Raw genomic sequence first — 27,301 nt, forward strand, 5'->3', positions numbered from 1 at the left:
AAAACAAACTGACGCCCCTGCACACACAAACACACACACACACACACACAAATACACACACACACATGCACACAGACATACAAATACACACACACACACACACACACACACACACACACACATGAAACCACATGGTTATGGAATGGGTGTCCGGGTGGCATGACGGTCTATTCCGTTGCCTACCAACACGGGAATCGCTGGTTTGACTCCCCGTGTTACCTCTGGCTTGGTCAGGCGTCCCTACAGACACAATTGGTTGTGTCCGCGGGTGGGAAGCCGGATGTAGGTCTGTTTCCTGATCACTGCATTGGCGCCTCCTCTGGTCAGTCGGGGGAACTGGGGGAATAGCATGATCCTCCCACACGCTACGTCCCCCTGGCAAAACTCCTCACTGTCAGGTGAAAAGAAGCGGCTGGTGACTCCACATGTATCGGAGGAGACATGTGGTAGTCTGTAACCCTCCCCGGATCATCAGAGGGGGTGGAGTAACAACTGGGATGGCTCGGAGTAGTGGGATAATTTGATCGGATACAATTGGGGAGAAAAAGGGGAGACACCCCCCCCCCTCCAAAAAAAAAAGAAACCACATGGATATACACACTCATAGACACACCTTTACACACACACACACACACACACACACACACTCACTAGTAGATGCAATATGTGGAGACACACAGACAACCTGGAACCACACTCTCATATACCCTCTTCCACACATACACACAGGGACACACCCACAAACACACAAAAGTGTGACTAAACGAGTGCTCAGAGAGAGGAGGGGGCACAATTAACCTTACTTTTCATCTTTTTCTTTTTCCTTGAAATATTCATCAGCATTCAACCTCCCTCTTTAACCTTCTGGAGAGCTTCGTCATTCTTCACTCTGCTCTGTCATTCTACGTGTGTGTGTGAGTGTGAGTGTGTGTTTGCGAGTGAGGAGATAAATTGCATGTGCGAGAGAGATAGGTGGAGGAACATGAAGAGAGCTGGACTAAAAGAGAGGTTTTGCGCAAGAGAGAGAAATATGGAACAAATGTGCATGTGAATGCAATAGAGAGGAAGAGTGTGTGTGTGTGTGTGTGTGTGTGTGTGTGTGTGTGTGTGTGAGTCCGGTTTTCACTCTGTGTTTGTGTGTGTATTTGTATGTCTGTGTGTGTGTGTGTGTGTGTGTGTGTGTGTGTGTGTGTGTGTGTGTGTGTGTGCGCGTGCTAATAGAGGCAGACTTAACAAGACAGGAGTTCCACGGAAGTCTATCGGCTGAATTTTGAATGAGGAGGAAGTCAAGTGTGAAAAGTACTGAAAGAGAGAGCGAGCGAGAGGGAGAGAGCAAGAAAGAGAGAGAGAAGGCTTTACAGAGGGGTAGAAAATGGGGGAGAGACATGAGAAAGTGGAACAGAGAGGAGAAGAGGTGGAGAAAGTTAGCTGGATGGAAAGAGACAGATGGAAAGTTGGGCAGAGAGAGAATAAGCAGTCGGGAGTGAACAACATAAGAGAGGGAGCGATGTGAGGGCAGAGGGAGAGAATGCAGGGTAACAGTAGACAGACAGCAGGGCAAGAGAGAAAACAGGATGAGTAGATTTCTGTTGGTACAGAGATGGAAGAGAAGAAAGGGCGATTGAAATGGGAAGCAGGTACTGCTTGAGTGTAAAATTGCATGTCCACCTTCTCCGTTGTGTGTGTGCCCACGTCTCACTGTCACGTCACATCACAATATCCACCAGCAGCTCTGAGCACACACACACACACACACACGCACACACACATGAGGGCACGGCGAGGCTTATAGCTTATTTGCAGCGTGTCTGTACCAGTTAGTGATCCCAGAGGGTAAATAGATAAATAGTACGACATATTTGTCGTCCACACACAGACGGACAAAACTGACAAGACTGAACATAACCTTGGCTACAGAGAAATATTCCCGGAGGGGAGAAAAAGTTAAGATCTAGCAATGATGTATTCTGGGAAACTGAAACTTTCAAACTGAAACCGGGTCCACTTTGACCCAGAAGACATAGCATGATGTGTCCGTCCTCATGGAACGTGTCTTTTTGTCATGAGTTAGAAAACATAAATGAATGTTGATGCCTCACTAATGCATGTGGGGTCAGGGAGGTAGACGCTGAGCGGAGAGAGAGCGGCCAAGCAAAAACACATCAACACTGGGAAAAAGGGCTGCAACTCGGCTCCGACACATGCACCGCACTTAAAACGCTTGCAGTGGACATTAGCCTTGTGTGTGTGTGTGTGTGTGTGTGTGTGTGTGTGTGTGTGTGCACGCGCGCATGCGTCCAATACAGCACTTGTGTTGTCACAGTAAACTACACAAGAGCTCATATTTCTCGACCCATTTGTAAGAGTGTCATACACTTTGTCCACAATAAGCCCCATTCACTGCTCTTCATCTCTGTCGCTCTTTCTTTCTATATATATATATATATATATATATATATATATATATATATATATATATATATATATATTTATAAATCCCTCTCTCTGTGTGTCTCACTCGCTATCTCTCTCTCGCTCTCTCTATGTATAGTATATATATATATATATATATATATATATATACATACACTCTCTCTGTGTCTCTCTCTATATATGTATCCCTTTCTCTGTGTGTCTCTCGCTATCTCTATCTCTCTGTCTATATATATATATCTCCCTCTCTCGATGTGTCTCTCTCACTATCTCTCTGTCTCTCTCACTCTGTCTCTCTCTCTCTCTATATATATATGTATATATATATTTTCTCTCTCTCTCTCTGTCTCTCGCTGTCTCTCCCTCAGTATCTGTCTTTCTCTTTCTATTGCGCTCTCTCTCTCTCTCTCTCTCTCTCTCACACACACACACACACACACACACACACACACTCAGTCAATTTACCTGTAACTATCGGCATATCTCTCCCTCTCTCCTTCCATGCTCTCCTCTCTATTTCTATACGCTTGCTGTTCTCACACCTCTATTGTACATTTTCCTGCCCCCAGCATCTGTTGTATATACATATCTAACACCTTATAATATTTCACAGTCACTCTCTCTCTCTCTCTCTCTCTCTCTCTCTCTCTCTCTCTCTCTCGCTCTCTCTCTCACTCTCCATCCTCCAGTACAACTCATCTCGCCCCCGGGAGGAATGGGAGATGTGGCACCCGACCCTGATAGCCGAGGCTCTGTTTGCCATCGCCAACATCTTCAGCTCACTGCGACTCATCTCCCTCTTCACTGCCAACTCACACCTGGGACCCCTGCAGATCTCCCTGGGACGCATGCTGCTGGACATCCTCAAGTTCCTCTTCATCTACTGTCTGGTGAGGGACGATTTACACTGTACAGACACACAATTTTGTACACACAGACCCACATAGGTAAACGCACACACTCCTCAGACCACTACAGATGCCGCTGTAGAAAGGCTAGAGAAAGATATTGCCGAGTTTTTCTTTGTTTACTGTCTTGGCAGGAAGGTGAGGAACACTCATCTATAAGAATCGATACACACACACAGCTGCAGTCACATGCTACTATTTCATATACAAACACACACACACAGAGCTGTAAAGCCATAAATATATTACAAATACTCATGTACACACGCTCTCACCCATATAAAACTGCCCCTGCAGATCTCAATAGGAAGATCTTGCAATCAGCAATGGACTTATCGGTGTGTGTTAGTGCGTGTGTGTGTGTGTGTGTGTGTGTGTGTGTGTGCGTGCGTGCGTGCGTGTGTGTGTGTGTATATATATATATATATGCTTGGTTGTGAGATTACGTGTGTGTGTGCATTTATGCTTGGCTGTGAGATTGCAAGTGTGTGTATGTGCATGTGTGTGTGCATTTATGCTTGGTTGTGAGATTGCATGTGTGTGTGTGTGTGTGTGTGTGTGTGTGTGTGTGTGTGTGTGTGTTTGCGTGTGCATTTATGCTTGGCTGTGCGATTGTGTAGATTGTGTGTGGTGTGCGCGCGTGTGCATGCATTTATGCTTGGCTGTGATATTGCATGTCTGTGTGTGTGTCCATGTGTCTAATGTGTGTGTGTTTGTCTCCTTCTGTGTTTGTTTACTTGTCAATGTGTTTTGGCTTGCATTGGCTTGTATAGCCCAATATCACATCTGTGTGTTTGCATCTAATCCTGTGCTGGTGTGTGTTTGTCTGTCTGTATGTGTGTAGTTTGAAAGTGCACATGGAAGACTGGAAGATGAATTAACCCAAGTGAACGTTGTTGAATGAATGCATTGTTATAGTCAATAATCAAAGTTTAAGAATAACTGGAAACTGAGCCTCTACACAGGGCAGCATGTTCTACAGTTTAGTGGCCTGGAGGACCTTTGATCTATTTTTTTTTTTTTTGTTAAATTAATAATCTGACAATTTCTTCTCATGGGCAATTCTAACCTGAAACACAATTTCCATGTTAAGTGTTCATTCTGTAAAGTCTTCAACCCCCTGATAATATCCCTGAAGCACGGAGACCGCTCTCTCATCCTGCAGCTTCATATAAGCCGTGGTGGTGGCGTTGCTTGTGTTTATGCATTATTTAAGGTGAGAAATGCGTCCCGGTATGACCCGTGCATATAAGGTCCTTCCACATCAGGTAATAAAGCTTTAGCATGCAAGACAACTATGTGTTATTATGTTCTTACTTGATAAAACTGGCATCCCTTCTTACAAAACTATTTAGAGAGCAGAATTCAACACCGTTAACTCAGGCACTATATTAACGTCTAACACAGTCGGCAGAATGGTGGGGTTTTTTATGGATTGTATGCGGAGGTATTGATGATAAACTTCACTGGGAGTTTAGTTGTCATTGCTTTTTTCTCCCTGAAATTTGTCCAATGCTTTCTAAAATGAGTACTTCCCTGAGTCAAGGTGTGTCCCTTCCCAACAGCAGAGATTGATTTGTGATATTGAAGAGATGCCCTAGAGCTGCTTCAATATCTAAAAACCCTGCTTAGCCATGCGGCTGCAGATCTCCAGTGGTGGAACAGTCTGGTGTTCACAAACCAAACCACCAGCGTCTGCTTCAGTACCAGTGAGGCCACCTGGTCTGTTTTATTATAACGTTTAGAACCTGCATTTTAAATAACCTTTATCCGTGATCATTACACAGGGAACCCTGACTTTTAGTTCAACTCCTTACGAGATAAGAATAAATGTGTGGGCGTCCGAGTGGCGTAGCGGTCTATTCCATTGGCTGCCAACATGGAGATATCCGGTTCGAATCCCTGTGTTACCTCCAGCTTGGTTGGGCATCCCTACAGATACAATTGGCTGTGTCTGCCGGTGGGAAGCCTGATGTGGATATGTGTCCTGGTCGCTGCACTAGCGCCTCCTCTGGTCAGTCGGGGCGCTTGTTTGGGGGGGAGGGGGAACTGGTGGGAATAGCGTGATCCTCCCATGCGCTGCGTCCCCCTGGTGAAACTCCTCACTGTCAGGTGAAAAGAAGCGGCTGGCGGCTCCACATGTATCGGAGGAGGCATGTGGTAGTCTGCAGCCCTCCCACCCCCCCGGGTTGGCAGAGGGGGTGGAGCAGTGACTGGGATGGCTTGGATGAGTGGGGTATTTGGCCGGATACAATTGGGGTGAAAAAGGGGAAAATTCCAAGAAAAAAAAAAGTTCTTCATGAATAAACTAAGATACGCATTTTTTATATCCTCGTGTTTGTCAATGTGTGTGTTTAGGTCCTGCTGGCATTTGCTAATGGTCTGAACCAGCTGTATTTCTACTATGAGACCAAGGCCTCAGATGAACCCAATAACTGCAAGGGCATCCGCTGTGAGAGGCAAAACAATGCTTTCTCTACGTGAGTACCACCCCTAACCTCTGTGTGTGTGTGCATGTGTGTGTGTCTGTAAAGGTTAACTAGGCTGTAGAATCATTTGTCTGGTTGATTTCAATAAACAGGTTACAGTCCATATCCCCTATGTGTGTATGATCAGTGTTTGTGTGTATCTTTGTCCGCTTGAGTGATTGTTGAACAGAGCTATTATCTCTTGCTGTGTGTGTGTGTGTGTGTGTGGGTGGGTGTGGGGGTGGGTGGGTGGGTGGGTGGGTGAGTGAGTGAGTGGTCATTCAAACACCGCGACTTTTGCACACACAAACACTGAAGATTTTTTAAATTATTATTATTTGTCATATGTAAATGATACAAGTGTGAAATATGCCGGATATGGTGTGTTTTAGACATACTTTTGAATTATAGCCTATTGGGAAATCTGTACACTCACACACTCATCCAAACGTACTCATACTCGGGCGGCCAGGTAGCATAGCAGTCTTTTTCGTTGGCTACCAACACAGGGATCGCCTGTTCGAATCCCTGTCTTACCTCTGGCTTGGTTGGGCATCCCTACAGGCACAATCGGCCGTGTCTGCGGGTGGGAAGCCGGATGTGGGTATGTGTCCTGGTCACTGCACTAGCGCCTCCTCTGGTCAGTCAAGATGCCTGTTCAGGAGGTGGAGGGAGAACTGGGGGGGGATAGCATGATCCTCCCACGCGCTACGTCCCCCTGGCGAAACTCCTCACTGTCAGGTGAAAAGAAGCGGCTGGCAAGTCCACATTTATCAGAGGAGGTATGTGGTAGTCTGCAACCCTCCCCAGATAGGCAGAGGGGGTGGAGCAGCGAGTGGGGCGGCTTTGAAAATAGGGTATTCGGCTAAGGGAGAAGGATGGAAAAAAAAGGTACTCGTACTCACTTAAAAAAAAACAATTTTTGCTTCTGTGCACCCTGTGCATTGCCTTTGTGCACTGCCTGTTGACACCTATGTCCTATTGGACTTGAACCTAGTTTTTTGGCACTTATTGCATTTTCGACTACTGACTAGATTCCTTCTTGTGTTGTACTAGCTCTCAGGTGTATGTCGCTTTGGATAAAAGCATCTGCTCAATGAAATTGTAACATTGTAACATTGTGATAATGTTAAATGAAATTATAACATTGTAGCATTGTAACATTGTGTTAACATTGTAACAAAAGGGTGGATATTTTCTCAATCACATGCACACACAAATGTATGTATAAGCCACACACATAAATTAACATGCATTAATACACACAAACACACACAACATGCAAATACACACACACAAACATACACATCCATTGTAACTAAACACCCACACACACAGATCCAGGGCGCATGTTTGGTGAGAGAAGCAGAGTTGGGGCCGAGCCCAGTCAGATAGCTGAATATTGATGAGACTTGGGTTTGTTTTAGATAATGGCTTTATTGATTAACAATCGATACCATCGCAGCAGGGCTCTGGAATTAAATAGTTAACGACTGTCTGTATTCTCCCGAACGATCGCACAGCTTCAGGGAGAACAGACTGTAAATAGTCTTGTAGACAAAATGTTAGTGTAAAACTTATTTGCCGGTCCTAAAATACGATGATTTCCAATGTATTGATGAGTGAATATGTAATTAGGACATCAGATTCACTTTTTGGCACGGTGGCATAGTGGTTAGCGCAGTCGTCTCACAGCAAGAAGGCCCTGGGTTCGAGCCCCGGGGTAGTCCAACGTTGTGGGTCATCCTCTGTGTGGAGTTTGCATGTTCCCCCCGTGTCTGCGTGGGTTTCCTCCGGGTGCTCTGGTTTCCTCCCACAGTTCCCAAAGACATGTAGGTCAGGTGAATCGGCCATACTAAATTGTCCCTAGTTGTGATTATGTGTGTGTGTGTGTGTGTGTGTGTTGGCCCTGTGATGTCCTGGCGGGCTGTCCAGGCTGTTTCCCCGCCTGCCCCTCAGTGACTGCTGGGATGGGCTCCAGGATCCCCACAACCCTGAGAAGGACAAGCAGTTTGGATAATGGATGGATGGAGATTCACTTTTAACCCCAGTTTACCCTCAAAGTGGATTATAACACTTGGCAAGACAGTGGTCACACCAGGAGATGGTCTGAATCCCCAGATTGACCTAAAATCTCAGCAAAGAATGTGGATTAATTACAACTTCCCTTTCCTCAATAGTCTCTGCAAAGGAGCCCTTAGGCTAAGCACTTCTCCCCCATCTGCTCCATTGGAGCTGCTTGCTTGACAGCCAATAGTTAAATACTGCAGCCGCACGCGGCAGCTCCCAGATGCGAATGGGGGAACAACAGTATGAATGTGAAACAGGGCTGGGCTCGGGTCATCTTTCCCCCCTGGGGTAAATAAATCTGGAAAAATGTCATGGTTGTTCATTGCCGCTGCCCAAACATCCCACTCTGCATTGCCTGAGAAAAGGTTGCAGAGTACAGGCTCTATGAATGTGTGAGCCTCAGCCTGAGTTGAAGTTAAACGATCGACCAATGGCCCTACAGACGCCCGAGATGACACATTATGCAAACCGAGCGTCAGCAGTCCCCCAGGCTACTCAGCCCACATCAACATTCATGAGTTTACAACTCGAAAGATTATTCATTCTGAGTGTGTATATGCTTAAACGTCTGTATTTACGGGTTTGTGTATGTCAACTGTTCAAGCCCCTTTCCCATACCATGCCTACTCTTATGAACATTTATAAGATAAACTGGAAGATCACTTCCTGTGTGTTTGTGTGTGTCTCTCTCTCTCTTTCTCTCTCTTTCGCTCTCTCTGTCTGTCTGTCTGTCTGTCTGTCTGTCTCTACTTCACACACACTCAGCAATTTTGAGTTAGATCACAAGATCATGGCCCTGTGATGGCCTGGCGGCCTGTCCAGGGTGTCTCCCCGCCTGCCACCCAATGACTGCTGGGATAGGCTCCAACATCCCCGCGACGCTGAGAGCAGGATAAGCGGTTCAGATAATGGATTAATGGATCACAAGATCATCCCCCCTCTCTTTATCCCTTTCACCTTTGCAGTCTGTGTCAGACTGTCTCTCTAACTTGTTCCATCATTGTACAAACTCCACAACTGTTGTGCACTCCTTCTCTTCTACACACATATTCACACAAAAAGTCTGAGGATCCCTTTTTCCCTCTTTCACAGACATACTTGTGTGTGCTCACTTACAGGTGTACACACTCACAGCCACACACACACAAACTGTACACATCCAGCAAGTATATAACAAGTTTTTATACTGTATATACAAACCCATGTATTTTCCCTCTCTCTTATTCTCTTCAGTCCTGCTCGCTCTCTCTCTCGCTCTCTCTCTCTCTCATTCTCTCTTTTCTCTCTTTCTGGGCTTCCCAAGCTTTTCTATGCCAAGGCCCCCCAAATAGCATTAGCTTCTGGCCGGGGTCCCCCTTTTGTAAGATGCCTTTAAAAACCCATTGGCAATACTATGGCAAATATACAAAAAAAAAATCTGAATATATTCCCTTGCTTTTATTAATGCAATTATGATTAAATTTGTATTTCAAATAATCATTCCATTAGAGTCAATATTTTCCATTATAAGCATTGTTTTTCAGTTTAGTGTAACATTATTCGATGCCATTATATTATTATAAATATGATCAGAATATGTTATTAGAATATATTAATGATTATATATTGTTGTAAATTATAATTTATATTATAGATAGTGAACAACATGGTGGCCAAGTGGTTAGCACTGTTGCCTCACAGCAAGAAGGTCCCGGGTTCAAACCCCAGGCTTTCCCAGGTCCTTTTCTGTGTGGAGTTTGCATGTTCTCCCCGTGTCTGCGTGGGTCTCCTCCAGGGGCTCCGGTTTCCTCCCACCATCAAAAAGACATATATGTTAGGGTTAATACTCCTGTCTGTGCCCCTGAGCAAGGCAATGGAAAGAAGAACTGGAGTTGGTCCCCGGGTGCTGCAGCTGCCCACTGCTCCTATACAATAGGATGGTTAAATGCAGAGGATGAATTTCCCCACGGGGATTAATAAAGTATATCTCTTATTATCTTTTATAATAATACACGTAATAATAATAATAGTAACTTGCTGAGCCCCCCCCCCCCCGGCGGCCCCCAAACAGGCCTCGGCCCCCACTTTGAAAACCACTGGCCTAAGGGACCATCATGAGCACTACAGGCTAAAATGATTTAGTGAAACCGTTTTCTCTCTTTCTCGCTCTCTCTCACACACACACACACACACACACACACACACATTTTCAACCGAAGCACTTCAGTCTGTCTTTATTTCGAGGACACTCACAAGCAGGGTAGGCTAGAATGATTTACGTACTACCAATAAACTTTCTCTCACACACACACACACACACACACACACACACACACACACACACACACACACACGACACAACAACACATGAAGATGACGGAGTAGCAGATCGGAGCGTCCATGCCACATTATGACTTGGTTCAGTGGAGAGAAGTACCTTGGGGAGGAGAGAACGCAGGGTGGACAGAAGAAAGGAGTAAAGGAAGAGATTTGGGCAGAGAGAAAGAGGGGGGGGGCTAGCGAGGGGAGATGGACAAGAAAGAAAGAAGATAAATAAGCAAGAGAGGGCCTGAACAAACGGGTCGAACGGTCTCTCCTTTTTCCCTCTTTTTGTCTGTTTTCGTCTCTCCTCTCAGGTTTGCTCCTCATTTGTTTCTCTCCCCCCTCTCACCGCGTCATTGTTTTCCTCTCTGCCTCTTCTACAACCAGTCCGTCTCGCTCTTTGTGTCTCATCCATTTTTTTGTTTCTCTCGTTCATTTTCTGGTTTCACGCTCCATCCCCCCTTACTCTGGGGTGTTTGATTCCCCACCTCCCTTTCTCTCTTCATTTACGTGCTCACCTCATTCTCTCCCTCATTGGCTTTCTATCTCTCGCGCTCTCTCTCTCTCTCTCTCTCTCTCTCTCTCTCCTTGATCACACACACATAAATGCATGCACACATAGGTGCATAGTGACAACATCGGCACGCCTGACATACACATGACGTGCACACTCACTTACAGGTTGTACACCCCTCCATACACACACAGGTGCAGGTGCAATCCGAAGCATGTTCTTACAGCACATACAAACACACGTCCTCGTAAAACAAACACATTCTCACACACGTTGCGACAATACAAATAAGTACCACACCAGTTTGCGAGCACAAACACACACAAGTGCGCACACCCCCCCCCAAAAAATACATATAATGTCAGCCCTAAACAACCCTAACACATTCACACACAAACATCTATCCAAACACACACACACACAGTAATGAGAATGAATGTTGAGTTTTTAATATTTCATGGAGCACAAATACAAGACCCTCTAGACAAAGTCTCTTTCTAGCTGTCTCTCGCTCGCTCCTTTTCCTCATGTTTCTTTCTCTATCTCTTCATTCTTCTACTTGATCAGTCTTCACATTCTTACTTTATCTCCTTCTCTTCCCTTTCCTCCTCCTTCTCAGTGTATCTATCAATGCAGTCTGTATTTCTCTCTCTCTCTCTCGCCTGTCTACTTATCTGTCTTTCTGTCTCTCTGTCTCTGTCTCTCTCTCTCTGTGTCTCTGTCTCTCTCTCTTTTCACTCTAGTGATTTAGTGTCGGGCTGCTACGCCACCAATTGCTACTTCATCAAAAATTCAACAACCTTTGCTGTGACACGCCCGCACACACACACACACACACACACACACACACACACACACACACACACACACACACACACAGTGTCGGGGAGTGAGAGAAATAGAGAGACCATCCACAGAGAAAAGAGAGAAAGATGGAGAAGGGAGTGAGGGAAGCAGTCGTGAGGTAAAGAGAGACAAGTGGAAAAAGAGGGGATAATGTATCACTGTAATGACGGAGAGAGAGAAAGAGAGAGAGAGAATAAAAGGACAGAGGGAGAGACTGAGAGTGAGAGAGGGGGGGAAGTCAGGAAGAAGGAGAGGAAGAAAGGAGAAGATGGGGGAGCAGTAGAATGAGAAATGAGGGTGTTTCACCATATTGTTTTCCATTTCCTTGGGAACGTTTCCGTCCGCCTTTGAATACCGATACCAACTGTAGCAAATAATCCTGTGTTTCCATTCACCCCTACCCTGCTTGAAATTAGCTTTCTGCCATTGTCCATCTCTCTCTCACTCCATTTCTCTCTCTCTCTCTCTCTCTTTTTGCTCCTGCAATCTCTTCTGCTCCCCACTCCATCCTCCCAGATGTCCTTTTCTTTTACTTTGTGTATGTATGTGTCCCTGGAAACCAGCCATGTTCCTCAATCCTCAATAATTACATACCAATCTCCAAACTCCCCTTTCTTTCTAACATCCTTGAAAAAGTAGGTTTTAACCAATTGTTTTCCCACCTGGCTCAAAACTGTATTTTTGAAAAATTCCAGTCTGGTTTCAGAGCTCTTCACAGTACAGAATCTGCGTCATTGAGAATAACTAATGACCTTCTAGCTGCTGACTCAGGTAACTGCTCCGTCCTCCTGCTATTAGATCTAACCGCAGCCAGATCATTCTGTTCTCATTCACAGATTAAACCAACTGGTGGGGGTCTCTGATCCTGCCTGAAACTGCTTTATTTCATATTCATCTAGCAGATCTTTCAGTATCTCGGGCAGCATGGTGGCGCAGTGATTAGCACGGTTGCCTCACAGCAAGAAGGTCCTGCATTCGAGCCCCGGGGTAGTCCAACCTTGGCGGTCGTCCCGGGTCATCCTCTGTGTGGCATTTGCATGTTTTCCCCATGTCTGCGTGGGTGCTCTGGTTTCCTCCCACAGTCCAAAGACATGTAGGTCAGGTGAATCGGCCATACTAAATTGTCCCTAGGTGTGTGTGTGTGTGTGTGTGTGTGTGTGTGTGTGTGTGTGTGTGTGTGTGTGAGAATGTACGTGTTGGCTCTGTGATGAACTGGCGGCCTGTCCAGGGTGTCTCCCCGCCTGCCGCCCAATGACTGCTGGGATAGGCTCCAGCATCCCCGCGACCCTGAGAGCAGGATAAGCGGATTGGATGATGGAAGGATGGATGAATCTTTCAGTATCTCTATTAGCAACTCATCTTCTTCCTCAGCCCCCATCTCCTGTGGTGTCCCCCGAGGTTCCATACTTGGTCCAATCCTCTTCTCTATTTATTTGCTTCCGCTAGGCAACATTCAAAAGCACAACTTATCTTGTCACTGTTATGCAGATGACACTCAGATCTAACTCCCCCTTGAACCTAATAATGACAACAAGCTGACCTCGGTAACTGTCTTCAAAACATCAAATCGTGGATGGCTGCAAGCTTTATTCAGCTCAGAGAGAATAAACCCTAAGTTATTTCATTTGGACCACAACATTTGAACAACATTATATCTATTCATCTTGGCCCATTGGCCCCCTCTGTTAAATCACTCCCTATTAAAGTTTGACAAACAAATAAATCAGGTCGTAAAATTAAGCTTCATGCAGCTCCACTCTGTCTCCAAACTCAGATCACTTCTATGTACTTGTGACCTGGAGAAAGTCATCCATGCCTTCTCCTTCACCCCCACCCCCGCCTTGATTATTGCAACTCGTTATATTTTGGTATCACTCAGTCTTGTTTATCCCGTCTCCAACTAGTTCAGAATGCAGCAGCAAGAGTTTTAACAAGGTTAAAAAAAAGGGAGCACATTACTGCCATTCTTGTCTCCCTACACTGGCTGTCTGGTAGCTGCAGGGTTGTTTTTAAAATCCTGATGTTGGTCTACAAAGTGTTAAGTGGTCTCGAACTTCTGTTCCCAGAGAACTGAGATCATCTGACCAAAGACTTCTGTCTGTCCAAAGATCCAGGACTAAGTGTTATGGGGAACTTTTCTATCGCTGCCCCAAAGCTATGGATTTCTCTTCCTCCCACCATCTAATTCCCCCCCTACTACTGAGAGTTTCAAGAGTTATTTTAAAACAAACGTTTACTCATCAGCTTTTCACTGTGCCTAACTCAGCCAGCTCAGGTATTTCTCCTCAAGTCTCTGTAGGCCTGCGTTGTCATTATGGGCCTATGTGTCCATGTGCCTTTACTAGCATCATTGTTATTATTATTACTATCATCACTTTTATTTTTCTTCCCTTGTGTCTGTTTCTTTCTTTTGTTTTCCTGTGTGTGTGCTGTAAAAATTAGAAGAAAAAAAAGGGCGGCACAGTGGTTAGCACTGTTGCCTCACAGCAAGAAGGTCCTGGGTTTGAACCCCTCTAATCTTGGGGTCATCACAGGTCATCCTGTGTGTGGAGTTTGCATGTTCTCCCCATGTCTCCGTGGGTTTTCTCCGGTTGCTCCGGTTTCCCCCCACCATGAGAAAGACATGCATGTTAGGGTTAGTACTCCTGTCTGTGCCCCTGACCGAGGCATGGCAAGACGAACTGGAGTTGGTCCCCGGGCGCTGCACAGCGGCTGCCCACTGCTCCTAGCTACACAGCTAGGATGGGTCAAATGCAGAGCATAACTTCCCTATGAGGATCATTAAAATTCATCAATATTAAATATCAAATATCAAAGCACTTTGGATGAACTGTGTTGTGTGTAAAGTGCGATATAGATAAAATTGAGTCTATGAGTGTGTGTGTGTGTGTGTGTGTGTGTGTGTGTGTGTGTGTGTGTGTGTGTGTGTGTGTGTGTGTGTGTGACAGGAGGGGGAGTTTTGGAAAAGCTGGCATTTCATGTTTGTAGTCATTAACATGCTGCGGGTCTTAAATTCCCACAATGTGTTTTCCTAAATTGGATAAATGCACACGACACAAATTATGAATCTCTTCTGAAGACACGAGTGCCACGCTCAACCCAGAGCATTACAGGGCCCAGATTTCACACTCTCTCTCGCTTTTCTCTCGACTTGTCTGCCTCTCTGTGTTTTTCAATTTTGATATGAGATTGTAATTCATTTGAGGGGCAGCACGGTGGCCCAGTGGTTAGCACTGTTGCCCCATAGCAAGAAGGTCCTGGGTTCGAACCCCAGGCCATCGTCCCAAGTCCTTTCTGTGTGGAGTTTGCAGTGGGTTTTGCTCTGGGTGGTCCGGTTTCCTCCCACCACCAAAAAGACATACATGTTAGGGGTAATACTCCTGGCTGTGCCCCTGAGCAAGGCAGTAGGAAGGAATAACTGGAATTGGTCCCCGGGCACTGCACGGCAGCTGCCCACTACTCCGAGCGACACAGCTAGGATGGGTTAATGCTGAGAGTAAATTTCGTTGTATGTATGAGCAATGACAAATAAAGTGTATTCTATACTATTTTGTAATGGTGTGTGTGTGCATGTGTGTGTGTGTGTGTGTGTGTGTGTGTGTGTGTGTGTGTGTGTGTGTGCGCGTGTATGTTTATAGGAGTAGGTGACTTTTTGTGTTGCTGAAAGTTATTTTTTTCCTCTTTTTCATGATAAGGTGTCTTGTTAAGGAACACCAATGTTTCTCTTATTGCCTCTTCTGAGCTTTCTACCCAGTCTCCACTAGTGCTGTATATGATACAGTTTTCGTCATTACTGGTTAATACCTTGACTACTGTGGGCTGTCCACTATTTTTTCTCTGACTAAATTCTTGCTTGCCAGACTAACACATGCCTCCTGATACATGTGGGGTCGCCAGCCGCTTCTTTCCACCAGACAGTGAGGAGTTTCGCCAGGGGGATGTAGCGCGTGGGAGGATCACGCCTTTCCCCCCCAGTTGCCCCTCCCCCCTTGACTGGCGCCCTGACTGACCAGAGGAGGTGTTAGTGCAGCGACCAGGACACATACCCATATCTGGCTTCCCACCTGCAGACACGGCTAATTGTGTTGGTAGGCAATGGAATAGACCGCCATGCTACCCGGATGCCCCGGAGCCGCTCCTTTTCACCTGACAGTGAGGAGTTTCGCTAGGGGGACGTAGCACGTGGGAGGATCACGTTATTACCCCCAGTTCCCCCTCCCCCTTGAACAAGCACCCCAACTGACCAGAGGAGGCGCTAGTGCAGCGACCAGGACACATACCCACATTCGGCTTCCCACCCGCAGACACGGCCAATTGTGTCTGTAGGGACGCCCGACCAAGCCGGAGGTAACACGGGCCACGGGGATTCAAACCAGCGATCCTCATGTTGGAAGGCAACGGAATACACCGCTACACTACCCAGACACCCCGAGGATTTGAACTTTTAACCTGCCAGTCACAAGCCAGCTTCTTTAAACTCTTGGCAACTCAGTCTAAGCAAAATGTCGATGGTAACTGAACCCTTGCACGCTCAGCCTCTAATCTCTGTGCAAGTTCTCTGCCTGCAAACATCACAGTTTTAACTGCAAATTGAAATTCAACAATTTCATTGAAGACATATTTGAGTTTACTGATTTTCCTTATATAGGAATATAGGAATACATGTTTTAGGTAAACAGGGCACTCTGCATTGACCTTTGGTGTGAACAGTGTGTCGGTTTGTCCGAAGTGTCCGGTGCCTGCAGGTCTGTAGGCTCAAAACGCCCACAACCTACCGCAATCCTCTGCAGTGTTGAATTAAGCAAGATCCAGCAAATGTATGAAAAATTTAATGAATGTATTCCTGTTCTTCTCATGTCGCCTTGTTTGAATTCATGTCTGGCCTTTTGTTGTTTATACTAATCCCTGTTCACTTTTGTTTTGTCTGCAAAGCATGCTGGTGCTGTGTGTAAAAAAAACACAACACTGTCACTCTGCTTTACTTTTTCTCTTCCTCCTCATATCCCTCATTCCTTTATTCTTTCTCTCCATTTTGAACATTTCACTGTAATTTCTCTTTGTTGCTCTTCTTGTCCCCTGCCCTCCTCATCTCTTCGTTGTTCTTTTTCTTCTACCCTCCTTCACACCGTCTGTGTTAAGCATGTTTTGTAACGCAGGCTTTCTGACTTAAACTTCTCCTTTTCTTCCTCTGTTTCTAACTCCTCCACCCCCCCCCCCCCCCCCGTCTCTCTGTTGCTGCCTTCCTTTCTATTCTTCCCAGGTTGTTTGAGACCCTACAGTCTTTGTTCTGGTCCGTGTTCGGCCTGCTGAATCTCTATGTGACCAACGTCAGGGCCCGCCATGAGTTCACAGAGTTTGTCGGAGCCACCATGTTTGGGACGTACAACGTCATCTCTCTGGTGGTGCTGCTCAACATGCTGATCGCCATGATGAACAACTCCTACCAACTCATCGCTGTGAGCAACAACCCCATTCATACTTTAGTGAACATCCGAACTCAACTGCTTTACTGTGTTGTCATACGTTCAAGCACTGAATCTGGTAGGACGGATAGTTTTGTTCCTGCTTTCACCAGCTCTTTAATGCAGATTTTATGTTTTTGTTTTACCAATCTTTACTGATATAATTCTATGCTTTACTTTATTGTAGTATACTACACTATACTATATTATACTGGTGAAATGTTACAATAAGGGTACATTAGTTAACCAGTAATAATCATTAACTAACAGTTATCTATGGCACGGTGATTAGCACGGTCGCCTCACAGCAAGAAGGTCCTTGGTTTGTAGTCCAACCCTGGGGGTCGTCCTCTGTGTGGAGTTTGTATGTTCTCCCCGTGTCTGCGTGGGTTTCCTCCCGGTGCTCCGGTTTCCTCCCACAGTCCAAAGACATGTAGGTCAGGTGAATCGGCCATACTAAATTGTCCCTAGATGTGAACATGTGGGCCCTGTGATGGCCTGGCGGCCTGTCCAGGGTGTCCCCCCCGCCTGCCACCCAATGACTGCTGCTCCAGTATCCTGCGACTCTAAGTTGGATAAGTGGCTTGGATAATGGATGGCTGGATAGATATTATCTGAAGTGTCTAGTAATTCCTTACTAATGGTGTTCATCATTTACTAATATTAGTTAGTACCTTAATTACCCTGTAAACCCTTAATAAATGTTAACGAGAGAAATTTGTAACCTAATGCTTTAGGGTTAGGTTAGTTAATGCTTATTACTGTATTAACTAACATTAAAAGGGTTAGTTAACTGTTAATTAACTGTTAGTTAATGCTTATTACAGCATTAGCTCATGTTAATTGTTACTGTTATACTATACTACATTATAGCATGCTATGCTATGCTATGCTATACAATACTGTGGTATTCTAATATACCATTCTATTCTATCTTATCCTATAACATACCATGTCATGGTATTTTATTTACTAGGCACTGTCCTATAACTTGTATGCTATATCATACTTGATTTCATGCAAGCAGCCTGAAAAATAAAATGACAGAATAGGTGAAAGGTATGATAAACATGAAAATAAACAAGGAAATAAACATGCCCAATAGTGCAGAAAAAATGTTATACTTCTTAAAAATTACTCTGTCAAGTCTCATACCTCTGTGTAGCACCATTCAAGTGGCTAATAATTCACATCAGTCATTTCAGGGTCAGGCTCTTCACTCCACTATATCTGTACTATCAAACCCAGTATACGGTACTTGAGAAGGTAGCTTTCTACAAATGATGTCTGTTATTCATTGCATCGTTGGAAGGTAATGTATTATTTGGAAAAAAAATGCTTTAGCTGTGAGTCTGAACATCTTTTCTCAGCAGTTTCACACAACCCCACAATCCTGATCAGGTATTCACGAAAAAGACATCATAGACACCATCACTAATCTCATCTCAAATGTACCAAAGCACTGTAGAGAATCTGCAGCTGTTTGCGGGCGAAGATGGCAACAACAAATTAAATCATGGTTTATTTTCATGATGCTATCTTTGTAAGAAACTATCAAAATGTCATCGTTATCTACGGTGCCGAGACAACTTCCTATGCGCTTGATGTGTTTGGAGGGTCTGCGATTCAGATCTGTTACACACACAGACGTTGTAAAAAGTCTCACGTTGCGCCATCTGCTTGCTGGAGCACTGGTTTCACTTTTGGCTGCATCCCCGAGAGAGATGTGTTCAGAGAGGGTGTCAGGCTTTGTCAAATGATTCTGACTGATTCACAAGCCTGTCGACAGCCTGATTGAACTGACTACCCCACCCACCTTCCTTATGTCAACATTCAGCCGTTTCTCATCCATACTGATTTACAATGAGTGCATCAGTCAGATCTTCCTCTGGACGAGCAACCGGGACCAAGTGAGATAAGGGCCATAGCTACGGCACCGTGATGACACTTTAGTGATACCTAAATGAGGAATACGGTAGAAGAGGCTTACTGAGAAAAGACCAAAAAAAAAAAAATCATGAGAGGGGCGTCCAGGTGGTGTGACGGTCTATTCCGTTGCCTACCAACACGGGGATCGGCAGTTCAAATCCCCATGTTACCTCCAGCTTGGTCAGGCGTCCCTGCAGACACAATTGGCCGTGTCTGCGGGTGGGAAGCCGGGTGTAGGTATGTGTCCTGGTCGCTGCACTAGCGCCTCCTCTGGTCGGTCGGGGCACCTGTTCGGCGGGGGGGGGACTGGGGAGAATAGCGGGACCCTCCCACGCGCTATGCCCCCCTGGCGAAACTCCTCACTGTCTGGGGAAAAGAAACGGCTGGGAAGTCCACGTTTATCAGAGGAACATGTGGTAGTGTGCAGCCCTCCCCAGATCAGCAGAGGGGGTGGAGCAGCAACCGGGACGGCTCAGAAGAGTGGGGTAATTGGCCAAGTACAACTGGGGAGAAAAGGGGGGGGGGAGTCCAAAGGAAAAAAAAGAGTGAGAGACGACGAACGCTTTCTCCCCCTTTCCAACATTGTGGCTGTAATTGTGATCCTGACTGACAGGATCAGAGACTGATCAAGTCTGACCAACTTGAGAAATAACTCCACCAGCTCCCCATTTAGATTACATTAGATTAGATAGAAAACGAATGTTTTCCAGAGGGAAATCCATCATTGCAACAACTAATAATATGATATGGTAAGATATACAGTGTGTAAACAAGAAAGCAGCTTTTGTTGGATGATGAACAGACAAATGTGAAAATTATTTCAGTTTACTGCATATATGCAGCGTGTGCAACATAACAGTGGTAGAACGCTGACGGACAGCAAAATTAATGTATTAATAAAAAAAATGCAAAATATGATGATGAATGTTTACAGTATAAATGTATGCCCTGTTGCAAATGAGAAAATATGAGAATAAAATAGAAAACTGGCAACCGTAGACCTTTTTCTCTCCATTGCTCCTGCCCCCCTGTCCTTCCTCCAGGACCACGCTGACATCGAGTGGAAGTTTGCCCGCACCAAGCTGTGGATGAGTTACTTCGACGAGGGGGGGACCCTGCCCCCTCCGTTTAACATCATCCCCAGCCCCAAGTCCATCTGCTACCTGTTCATGTGGGTCCATAACAAGCTCTGCCGGCGGGGTCAGCCATCCAGCAACGATACCCACAAATGCGAGAACCTGCGGGAGTTCACGGTAGGTAGTGTGCCAGCGGGCGTAGAACGCCAGTGTAGATATCTACGGATACAGACACATACATACATTTATACAAAAATGCCCACGTGGTTTGTGAGTTCCTATGAGGTGTTCACAATATTACCTGATAAGAAAGATCTTGCATCCTGCGTGCCGTTTGTATTGCACAATGTTTAAAAACTCATGCTAGGGCATCAAGGTGGCATGGCAGGCTGTTCCGTTGCCTACCAACACGGGGATCGGCGGTTCAAATCCTCGTGTTACCTCCAGCTTGGTCGGGTGTCCCTACAGACACAATTGGTCATGTCTGCGGGTGGGAAGCCGGATGTGGGTATGTGTCCTGGTCGCTGCACTAGCGCCTCCTCTGGTCAGTCGGGGCGTCTGTTCAGAGGGGAAGGGGAACTGGGAGGAATAGCGTGATCCTCCCAAGTGCTACATCCCCCTGGCGAAACTCCTCACTGTCAGGTGAAAAGAAACGGCTGGCAACTCCACATGTATCGGAATCATGTGGTGGTCTGCAGACCTCTCCGGATCGGCAGAGGGGGTGGAGCAGCGACCAAGGGGGGAAGCCAAAAAAACTGAAGTTCAGCGGTGCTGTAATCCTGTTTGTTCCCTCTTAAAGAAAAAATGGTCCCATGATGGCAATCTAACAGAGTTATAGGAAGCTAAATGCTTGCAGTAGCTACAAGACTACCTATACTTACTCAAATTAAGGCTTTGGCACAAACCTAGCAGCTCATTTTGAAGGATGACATTTCAAAGACATTTCCACAAGCAAATGTGTTTACGTGGTCTCTGTATTCGTTCATAGTATTGTTATAGACTTTTGAAAAACATGCAAAGGAGAGCTTTTCTTTCATTATGGACCGACAGCTGTGAAGTCACGTGAACACTCCTGTCATTGGCTCCACTCTTATAGGTCAGTGCACGGGAGGGGCTCAGCGTTCCATAAATCTGACCTTTTGTCACAGCACATTGTGTGTATTGTACACCGCACACTTCAGCACAGGACTCTTAACAGTAAAAAAAAAAAATCTGTCTCCACTCAATGCAATAGATACTGTGATCGCCCCATAGGAACCTTTGACGACATTTCAAGATAGTCTCAAAATGTGTTATATACACCCACCCCAGGGCAGCACGGTGGCACCGTGGTTAGCGTAGTCGCTTCACAGCAAGAAAGTCCCGGTTTCGAACCCCGGGGTAGTCCAACCTTGGGGGTCATCCCAGGTCGTCCTCTGTGTGGAGTTTGCATGTTCTCCCCGTGTCTGCGTGGGTTTCCTCCGGGTGCTCCGGTTTCCTCCCACAGCCCAAAGACATGTAGGTCAGCTGAATCGGCCATACTAAATTGTCCCTAGGTGTAAATGTGTGGGCCCTGTGATGGCCTGGCGGCCTGTCCAGGGTGTCTCCCCACCTGTCGCCCAATGACTGCTGGGATAAGCTCCAGCATCCCGCAACCCTGAGAGCAGGATAAGCGGTTTGGATAACGGATGGACACCATCCCATTCCCATTCTCCCACAAACATCTACATCTCCATGTAACACGAACATTCTCACTCACACACAACCACACACAAACACTCAAGACAAACACTCAGACATACACATCACATACTCACAAACCATTTTTTGTACCTGTTGAAGAAGTGTGTGATACCTATTTTATTGTGTAGAGATAAACTTGGGGTTTGGATGTTTCTTCAGATGCACATCCACACACTCGTTTCTCTTTAAGCGTATCCTTCCATATGGGTAGGATACATGTCTGTGCTCAGCCTGGCGGCTCCTCTGCCATATGTTGAAATTTGTACCCACCATTGGCAAAGGTACGGTTGAGCTGAGCCATACTACGAGGCAGGATGGGCTCAAGCTGCCAAGAGAGGCTTTTTGGGTGATCTAGAAAAAGTGCATTGGGTTGAACATCGAGGACAACAATACAAAAAAAATTGAAATAAAGCAATTAGAAATTTACCCTTCCAACTTATTTTTACACTTGGGAGGGAAACGGTAGATTAAGATGAAAATCTTCGTCTGCCCAAAATCAAACTTCAACCTTCATCTGACGTAATTTTAGAGAGTTGATGATGAGTTGAGGATGATGGTGTCAGGCCAGCCCTCTCCAACCACATGCTGCTGGGAGTCACATGCAGGCACATTTTCACTCCAGCCAAAACCAACAGCGGCTGATTTCACTAGGAATCAGGAACACTTTATTTGTCATTTCACTTCACACACTTGCGTACATGAAATGAAACGAAATGCAATTTCTCCCAGCCCACAGCAGCACAACACAAAGACAAAAAACACATCCAAAAACTACAAGAACCCACATATCCAGACTAACACATATATCAAAACTAAACAAAAAAATCACTGTCCAAGGGAACGACGCCAGCCAGGATGATTGTCGGAACCACCGTCAGCATGGGTTAGCAGTTAGCTTAGCCCGCCCCGCTTCCGCGTCCTGTCAGACCGCCCTCGGCATCTCCTCGGGCGCAACTCCAGGCAGGGGCCGTGGTCGCCGGGCCCACTAGACAAAGCAGACCGAGCTCTCCCAGCCAATCCAGCGCCAGCTCTCCCAGCCAGACACCCTCGACACACCTCCCCTCACGACGACACCAAAAGCACCACAGTCAACGCCAGGTGAGGCCATCACCAGACCGCACTCGGTGTTACCGGAACTGCCGGTCTGCATGGGCTAGCAGTTAGCTTAGCCTGCCCCGCTCTCTGAGCCGATCCAGCGCCAGCTGTCCCAGCCATCAAACGAAGACAAAACTTACACGCATACGTGGACAAAGACACTGCATGGATGGTGCTGGGTGAGGCCGCTGCAAATCTGGATTCGCGCTGCCATCTTCCGACACCGGCACCGGGTTAGGCCGCTGCAAACGCAAATTCGCGCAGCCATCTTCCCACACTGGAAGCAGAACCCTAAGAATACACTGGTGAGAATGTAACCCTAAGAATACCCCTAACCCTATGGAATACACTAAGAATAACATCTCAAACTAGAGAGGAATGGGTACTTACAAGTGAATCTGGATTCCTTTTTTTTAATGGATCCCCCCCATTGCATCCAGCCAATTACACCACTCTTCTAAGCTATCCCAATCACTGATCCACCCCCTCTGCTGATCCGGGGAGGCCTGCAGACTACCACATGCCTCCTTCAATACATGGGGAGTTGCCAGCCACTTCTTTTCCCTTGACAGTGCGCAGAGGGACGTAGCACGTGGGAGGGTCACACTATTCCCCCCTCCCCCCCGAAAAGGCGCCCCAACCGACCAGAGGAGGCGCTAGTGCAGCGACCAGGACACATACCCACATCTGGCTTCCCACCCGCAGACACGGCCAATTGTGTCTGTAGGGGCGCCGAACCAAGCTGGAGGCAACACGGGGATTCGAACTGCCGATCCCCGTGTTGGTAGGCAACAGAATAGACCGCCGCTCTACCCCGGACACTGAATCTGGATTCTTTTGTATTGGTTTGGAATAGAGACTCCCCCCCCATACCCATGGCTATCGACAGTACAGGATTTGGGCCTATTGCAATAGACAGTACATCTTTATCACTTTAAAGGTAGATAACCACTACACAGAGCACTCCAAATGTAGTAAGCAGACTGTTCCTGCACACACAGATCCATATGGATAGTGGAGAGGACCGTATCCATAATGTAAGCATGCAAACATGTTGCGCAGGTGTGCTGTACAACATGCTCTAATAAGCAGACGCAGACCAACCCTCTGCAGAAATACTTGGACTAAGCAGTACAGAGCGCACTGCTTTTTTCTCAGTCCTAAACAGCACACACACACACACACAGATTGCAGCTGGCAGATCACCTCAGTTGAAGTCAGCTGAGTTATATAAGTCAGCCAGCCCACATAGGTTACAGAGCAACGCGGAGCTGCTGAGATCTGATTGGGGAGGGAGACAGGCTGAGTGTCAGAACAGCAAGAGATGGAAAAGCAGTGATTGCTTTGGAGCAAGCAAGAGAGGCTGAGACACACAGGCAGATATGAGTTGTATGAGTACTGTGTTGTGTTGTGTGTGTGAAGTTGATGTGTGTCTGCATAAACACATTGTAGAAATACAAATGATCTGTCATTTGTACAGTTCTACAGTAAAATGTCAGTCATTTGATATACAAATGTATGTTCTTGCATTTTCTATATCTATCCGGATAGATAGATAGATATATTTTATATTATTTTATATTTATATTTTATACTTATATATATATATATATATTTGTTTATTTTTTACGGCACCAGTATTTATTATTTTATTTTGCTACATTTATTTGGAGGGTATTTTGCATTTTGTAACAAAATGCATTTGGTTGTGTCTTTGCCCATCTCTGGTCATCATGGTAATACCAGATTAAAAATGATATAAATTAGATACTTGTACTTGGTACAGTCATTTCCTTCATATGGTAAGGTGTTTTATGAACAAACTGAACAAACAAACAAAAATATCCATACCTGAGCATTTTATTTCAGCTAGATTAGTTAGAAAATTATGATTATGAATGACGTGAAATCTGTCCACAGAAAGAAAAAGATCAACTGTAGATCAACTAAATCATAATTTAGAGTTACATAAAGAAACCCACTGCTTGTTATTGACTTCATTTTAGCACTTTGCTTTGCTATCGTCCTTCTTTGACAAATTGCGAGGCATTACTATACAGTGCTGCTTGAAAGTATATGAACCCCTTGAGCAGTTTAGATTTTTCTGTTGTTTTACCATGATTTTCTTATTCTATCATCACCAATTTTTATGTATGAAATGTCAGATATATGTTTATCAGTTGCATGTACTTGTTTAGTGGGACTTGTTTTAGTAGCCCAAAAACTACATGAAACATGGAATTAGTGTATGTGCAAAAGTAAGTGAACCCTGGGGTCCGCGGTGGCGTAGCGGTCTAAGCGTCGGCTTGGTGTCGATGCAGTTGCCCACTGGGGACTGGGGTTCGCGCCCCGGTCTCGTCAGATCCGACTATGGCCGGACTCGATGAAGCAGCAATCATTGGCAACGCGGTCTTCGGGAGGGGGGCGGAGTCGGCTTGTGTTCGTCATGTGAATGCGTCTCTGTGTGTGTCGGAAAAACAGTGGTTCGGCTTGGATTCGCCTTGTCACGAACGTGGGGAGGCGCTTTCCTTCGAGACTGCCGGCCGGAGAGATGCAGTTGGCGAACGCATGCAATACGAGGGTGGGTGTTTGAATTAAAATAGGGATCAATTGGCCACTAAATTGGGAGAAAAAAAAAAGAAAAAAAAAAGGGGAAAATCAGAAATAAATTTATATAAAAAAGTAAGTGAACCCCCAGCTGCATTGGTTAAGTCAAGCAGGTAACAGACTCGGGTGAAACACATTTGGGTGCTTAATTAATCATTTAAGCAGACCAATGAAATGAGACATCCTTGGGAAAAGGTTTGGCCTGCACTAATTAAAAGAGAGAGGAAACCAACCAAACCACTGTGGTCCCATACAAATCAACAATGCCGAGAGCAAAGGAGATATCCGAGGACATGAAGAAGAGGGTAGTGATAGCCCATCAGTCTGGGGAGGGATTTAAGACCATCTCCAAAAGATTCCAGCTCCATCCATCCACTGTAAGACAAATAATTTACAAATGGAGGGCCTTCAACATGACAGCAACTCTGCCTAGAAGTGGATGCCCATCAAAACTATCACCCAGAAGCACCAGAAAAATAATAAATCAGGTAAAGGCCAACCCACACATCACCTCTAGAGAGTTGCAGACCTCTCTGGTAGCATCTGGGATAAATGTGCATGCGTCTACAATCAGACGAAAATTGAATAGCCATGACATTCATGGGAGGGTTGCTAGAAGGAAGCCTCTGCTCTCAAAAAAGAACAAAGCTGCCCATTTCAACTTTGCCAGAGAGCACTTGGACAAACCAGAGACCTTCTGGAAGTCCATTCTCTGAACAGACGAGTCCAAAATAGAATTATTTGGTCACAATCAAAACCAACATGTTTGGAGAAAAGCCAACACTGCATATGAAGAAAAGAACCTCCTCCCAACAGTGAAGCATGGTGGTGGAAATGTGAAGGTCTGGGGCTGCTTTTCTGCTTCTGGACCTGGACGACTCCATATTATCCAAGGAACCATGAATTCTCCGGCATATCAACAAAATCTTGACCAGAATCTCCTGCCATCAGTCAGGGAGTTGAAGCTGGGACGAAAATGGATTATGCAACAAGACAATGACCCAAAGCATTCCAGCAAAACTACAAAGGAATGGCTTCAGAAAAGAGGATTCGTACTCTGGATAGGCCCAGTCAAAGTCCGGACCTTAATCCAATTGAAATGTTGTGGCGAGACCTGAAGAAGTTGGTACATACCAGATGTCCCTCCAACCTCTCTCAACTGGCTGAGTTCTGCAAGGAGGAGTGGGCAAAAAGCCCCATAAGCAGATGTGAGAGACTGGTTAGTGGTTACAGAAGACGTTTGGTTGAAGTAATGGCTGCAAAAGGAGGAGCCACAAGCTACTAATACAAGGGTTCACATACTTTTGCACATGTTAAATTTTCAGTTTTTGTGAAATAAACCACCTTTGTTGAATTAAATAATGAAAATATATCTCTTTTTGTGTGTGTGTCCATTATTTGGAAGGTGTGCTTTACAAATTGGGATTTGGATGTATGTGTAATAAGCTTATTTTAATGTTTTTTACAAAAACAGTGACCATGTCTGGAGGGTTCACAAACTTTCAAGCAGCACTGCATGTTTGTTTTTGTCTTTTTCGAAATGGTGGAGATGAACCAATGAAAGAGGGATGCAGGGAAAGCGGGAGGAAATCAGATCAGGTCAGCGTGGATTTGTTGAGCCCCATGGGCTAACGGGGCCATCACAGCAGGTGGTAATATAACCACACAGTTGCTCTCATAAACAATAAACAGAGCCATGGGGTGCAGGAGTACTGAAGGAAGACGGAGAGAGGGGGAAAGAGGAAGAGAAATAGATGCGTGAGCGAGAAGTCAGGAGAATGTAGAAAAAAAAATCCCAACAGAGAGATGACAGCATGGGTTAGATCTGTAAAGCTGCATCTGAGGCGAGGGATGAGACAGCCGATTCGGC

General features: G+C 45.7%; 1 protein-coding gene across 1 annotated transcript in view; it reads left to right on the forward strand.

Annotated features, from left to right (window-relative positions):
• Window positions 1-27,301, forward strand: part of trpc5a (transient receptor potential cation channel, subfamily C, member 5a) — a 91,531-nt gene that overhangs the window by 53,799 nt on the left and 10,431 nt on the right. The window contains exons 11-14 of the mRNA XM_056300306.1: window positions 3,123-3,323; window positions 5,700-5,821; window positions 16,801-16,996; window positions 19,975-20,184. Coding sequence (XP_056156281.1) covers window positions 3,123-3,323; window positions 5,700-5,821; window positions 16,801-16,996; window positions 19,975-20,184 — 729 coding nt within the window. The remainder of the gene's footprint in view (window positions 1-3,122; window positions 3,324-5,699; window positions 5,822-16,800; window positions 16,997-19,974; window positions 20,185-27,301) is intronic.

Source organism: Lampris incognitus, chromosome 20 (genome assembly GCF_029633865.1).
Source record: "Lampris incognitus isolate fLamInc1 chromosome 20, fLamInc1.hap2, whole genome shotgun sequence".
NCBI classification, from domain to species: domain Eukaryota; kingdom Metazoa; phylum Chordata; class Actinopteri; order Lampriformes; family Lampridae; genus Lampris; species Lampris incognitus.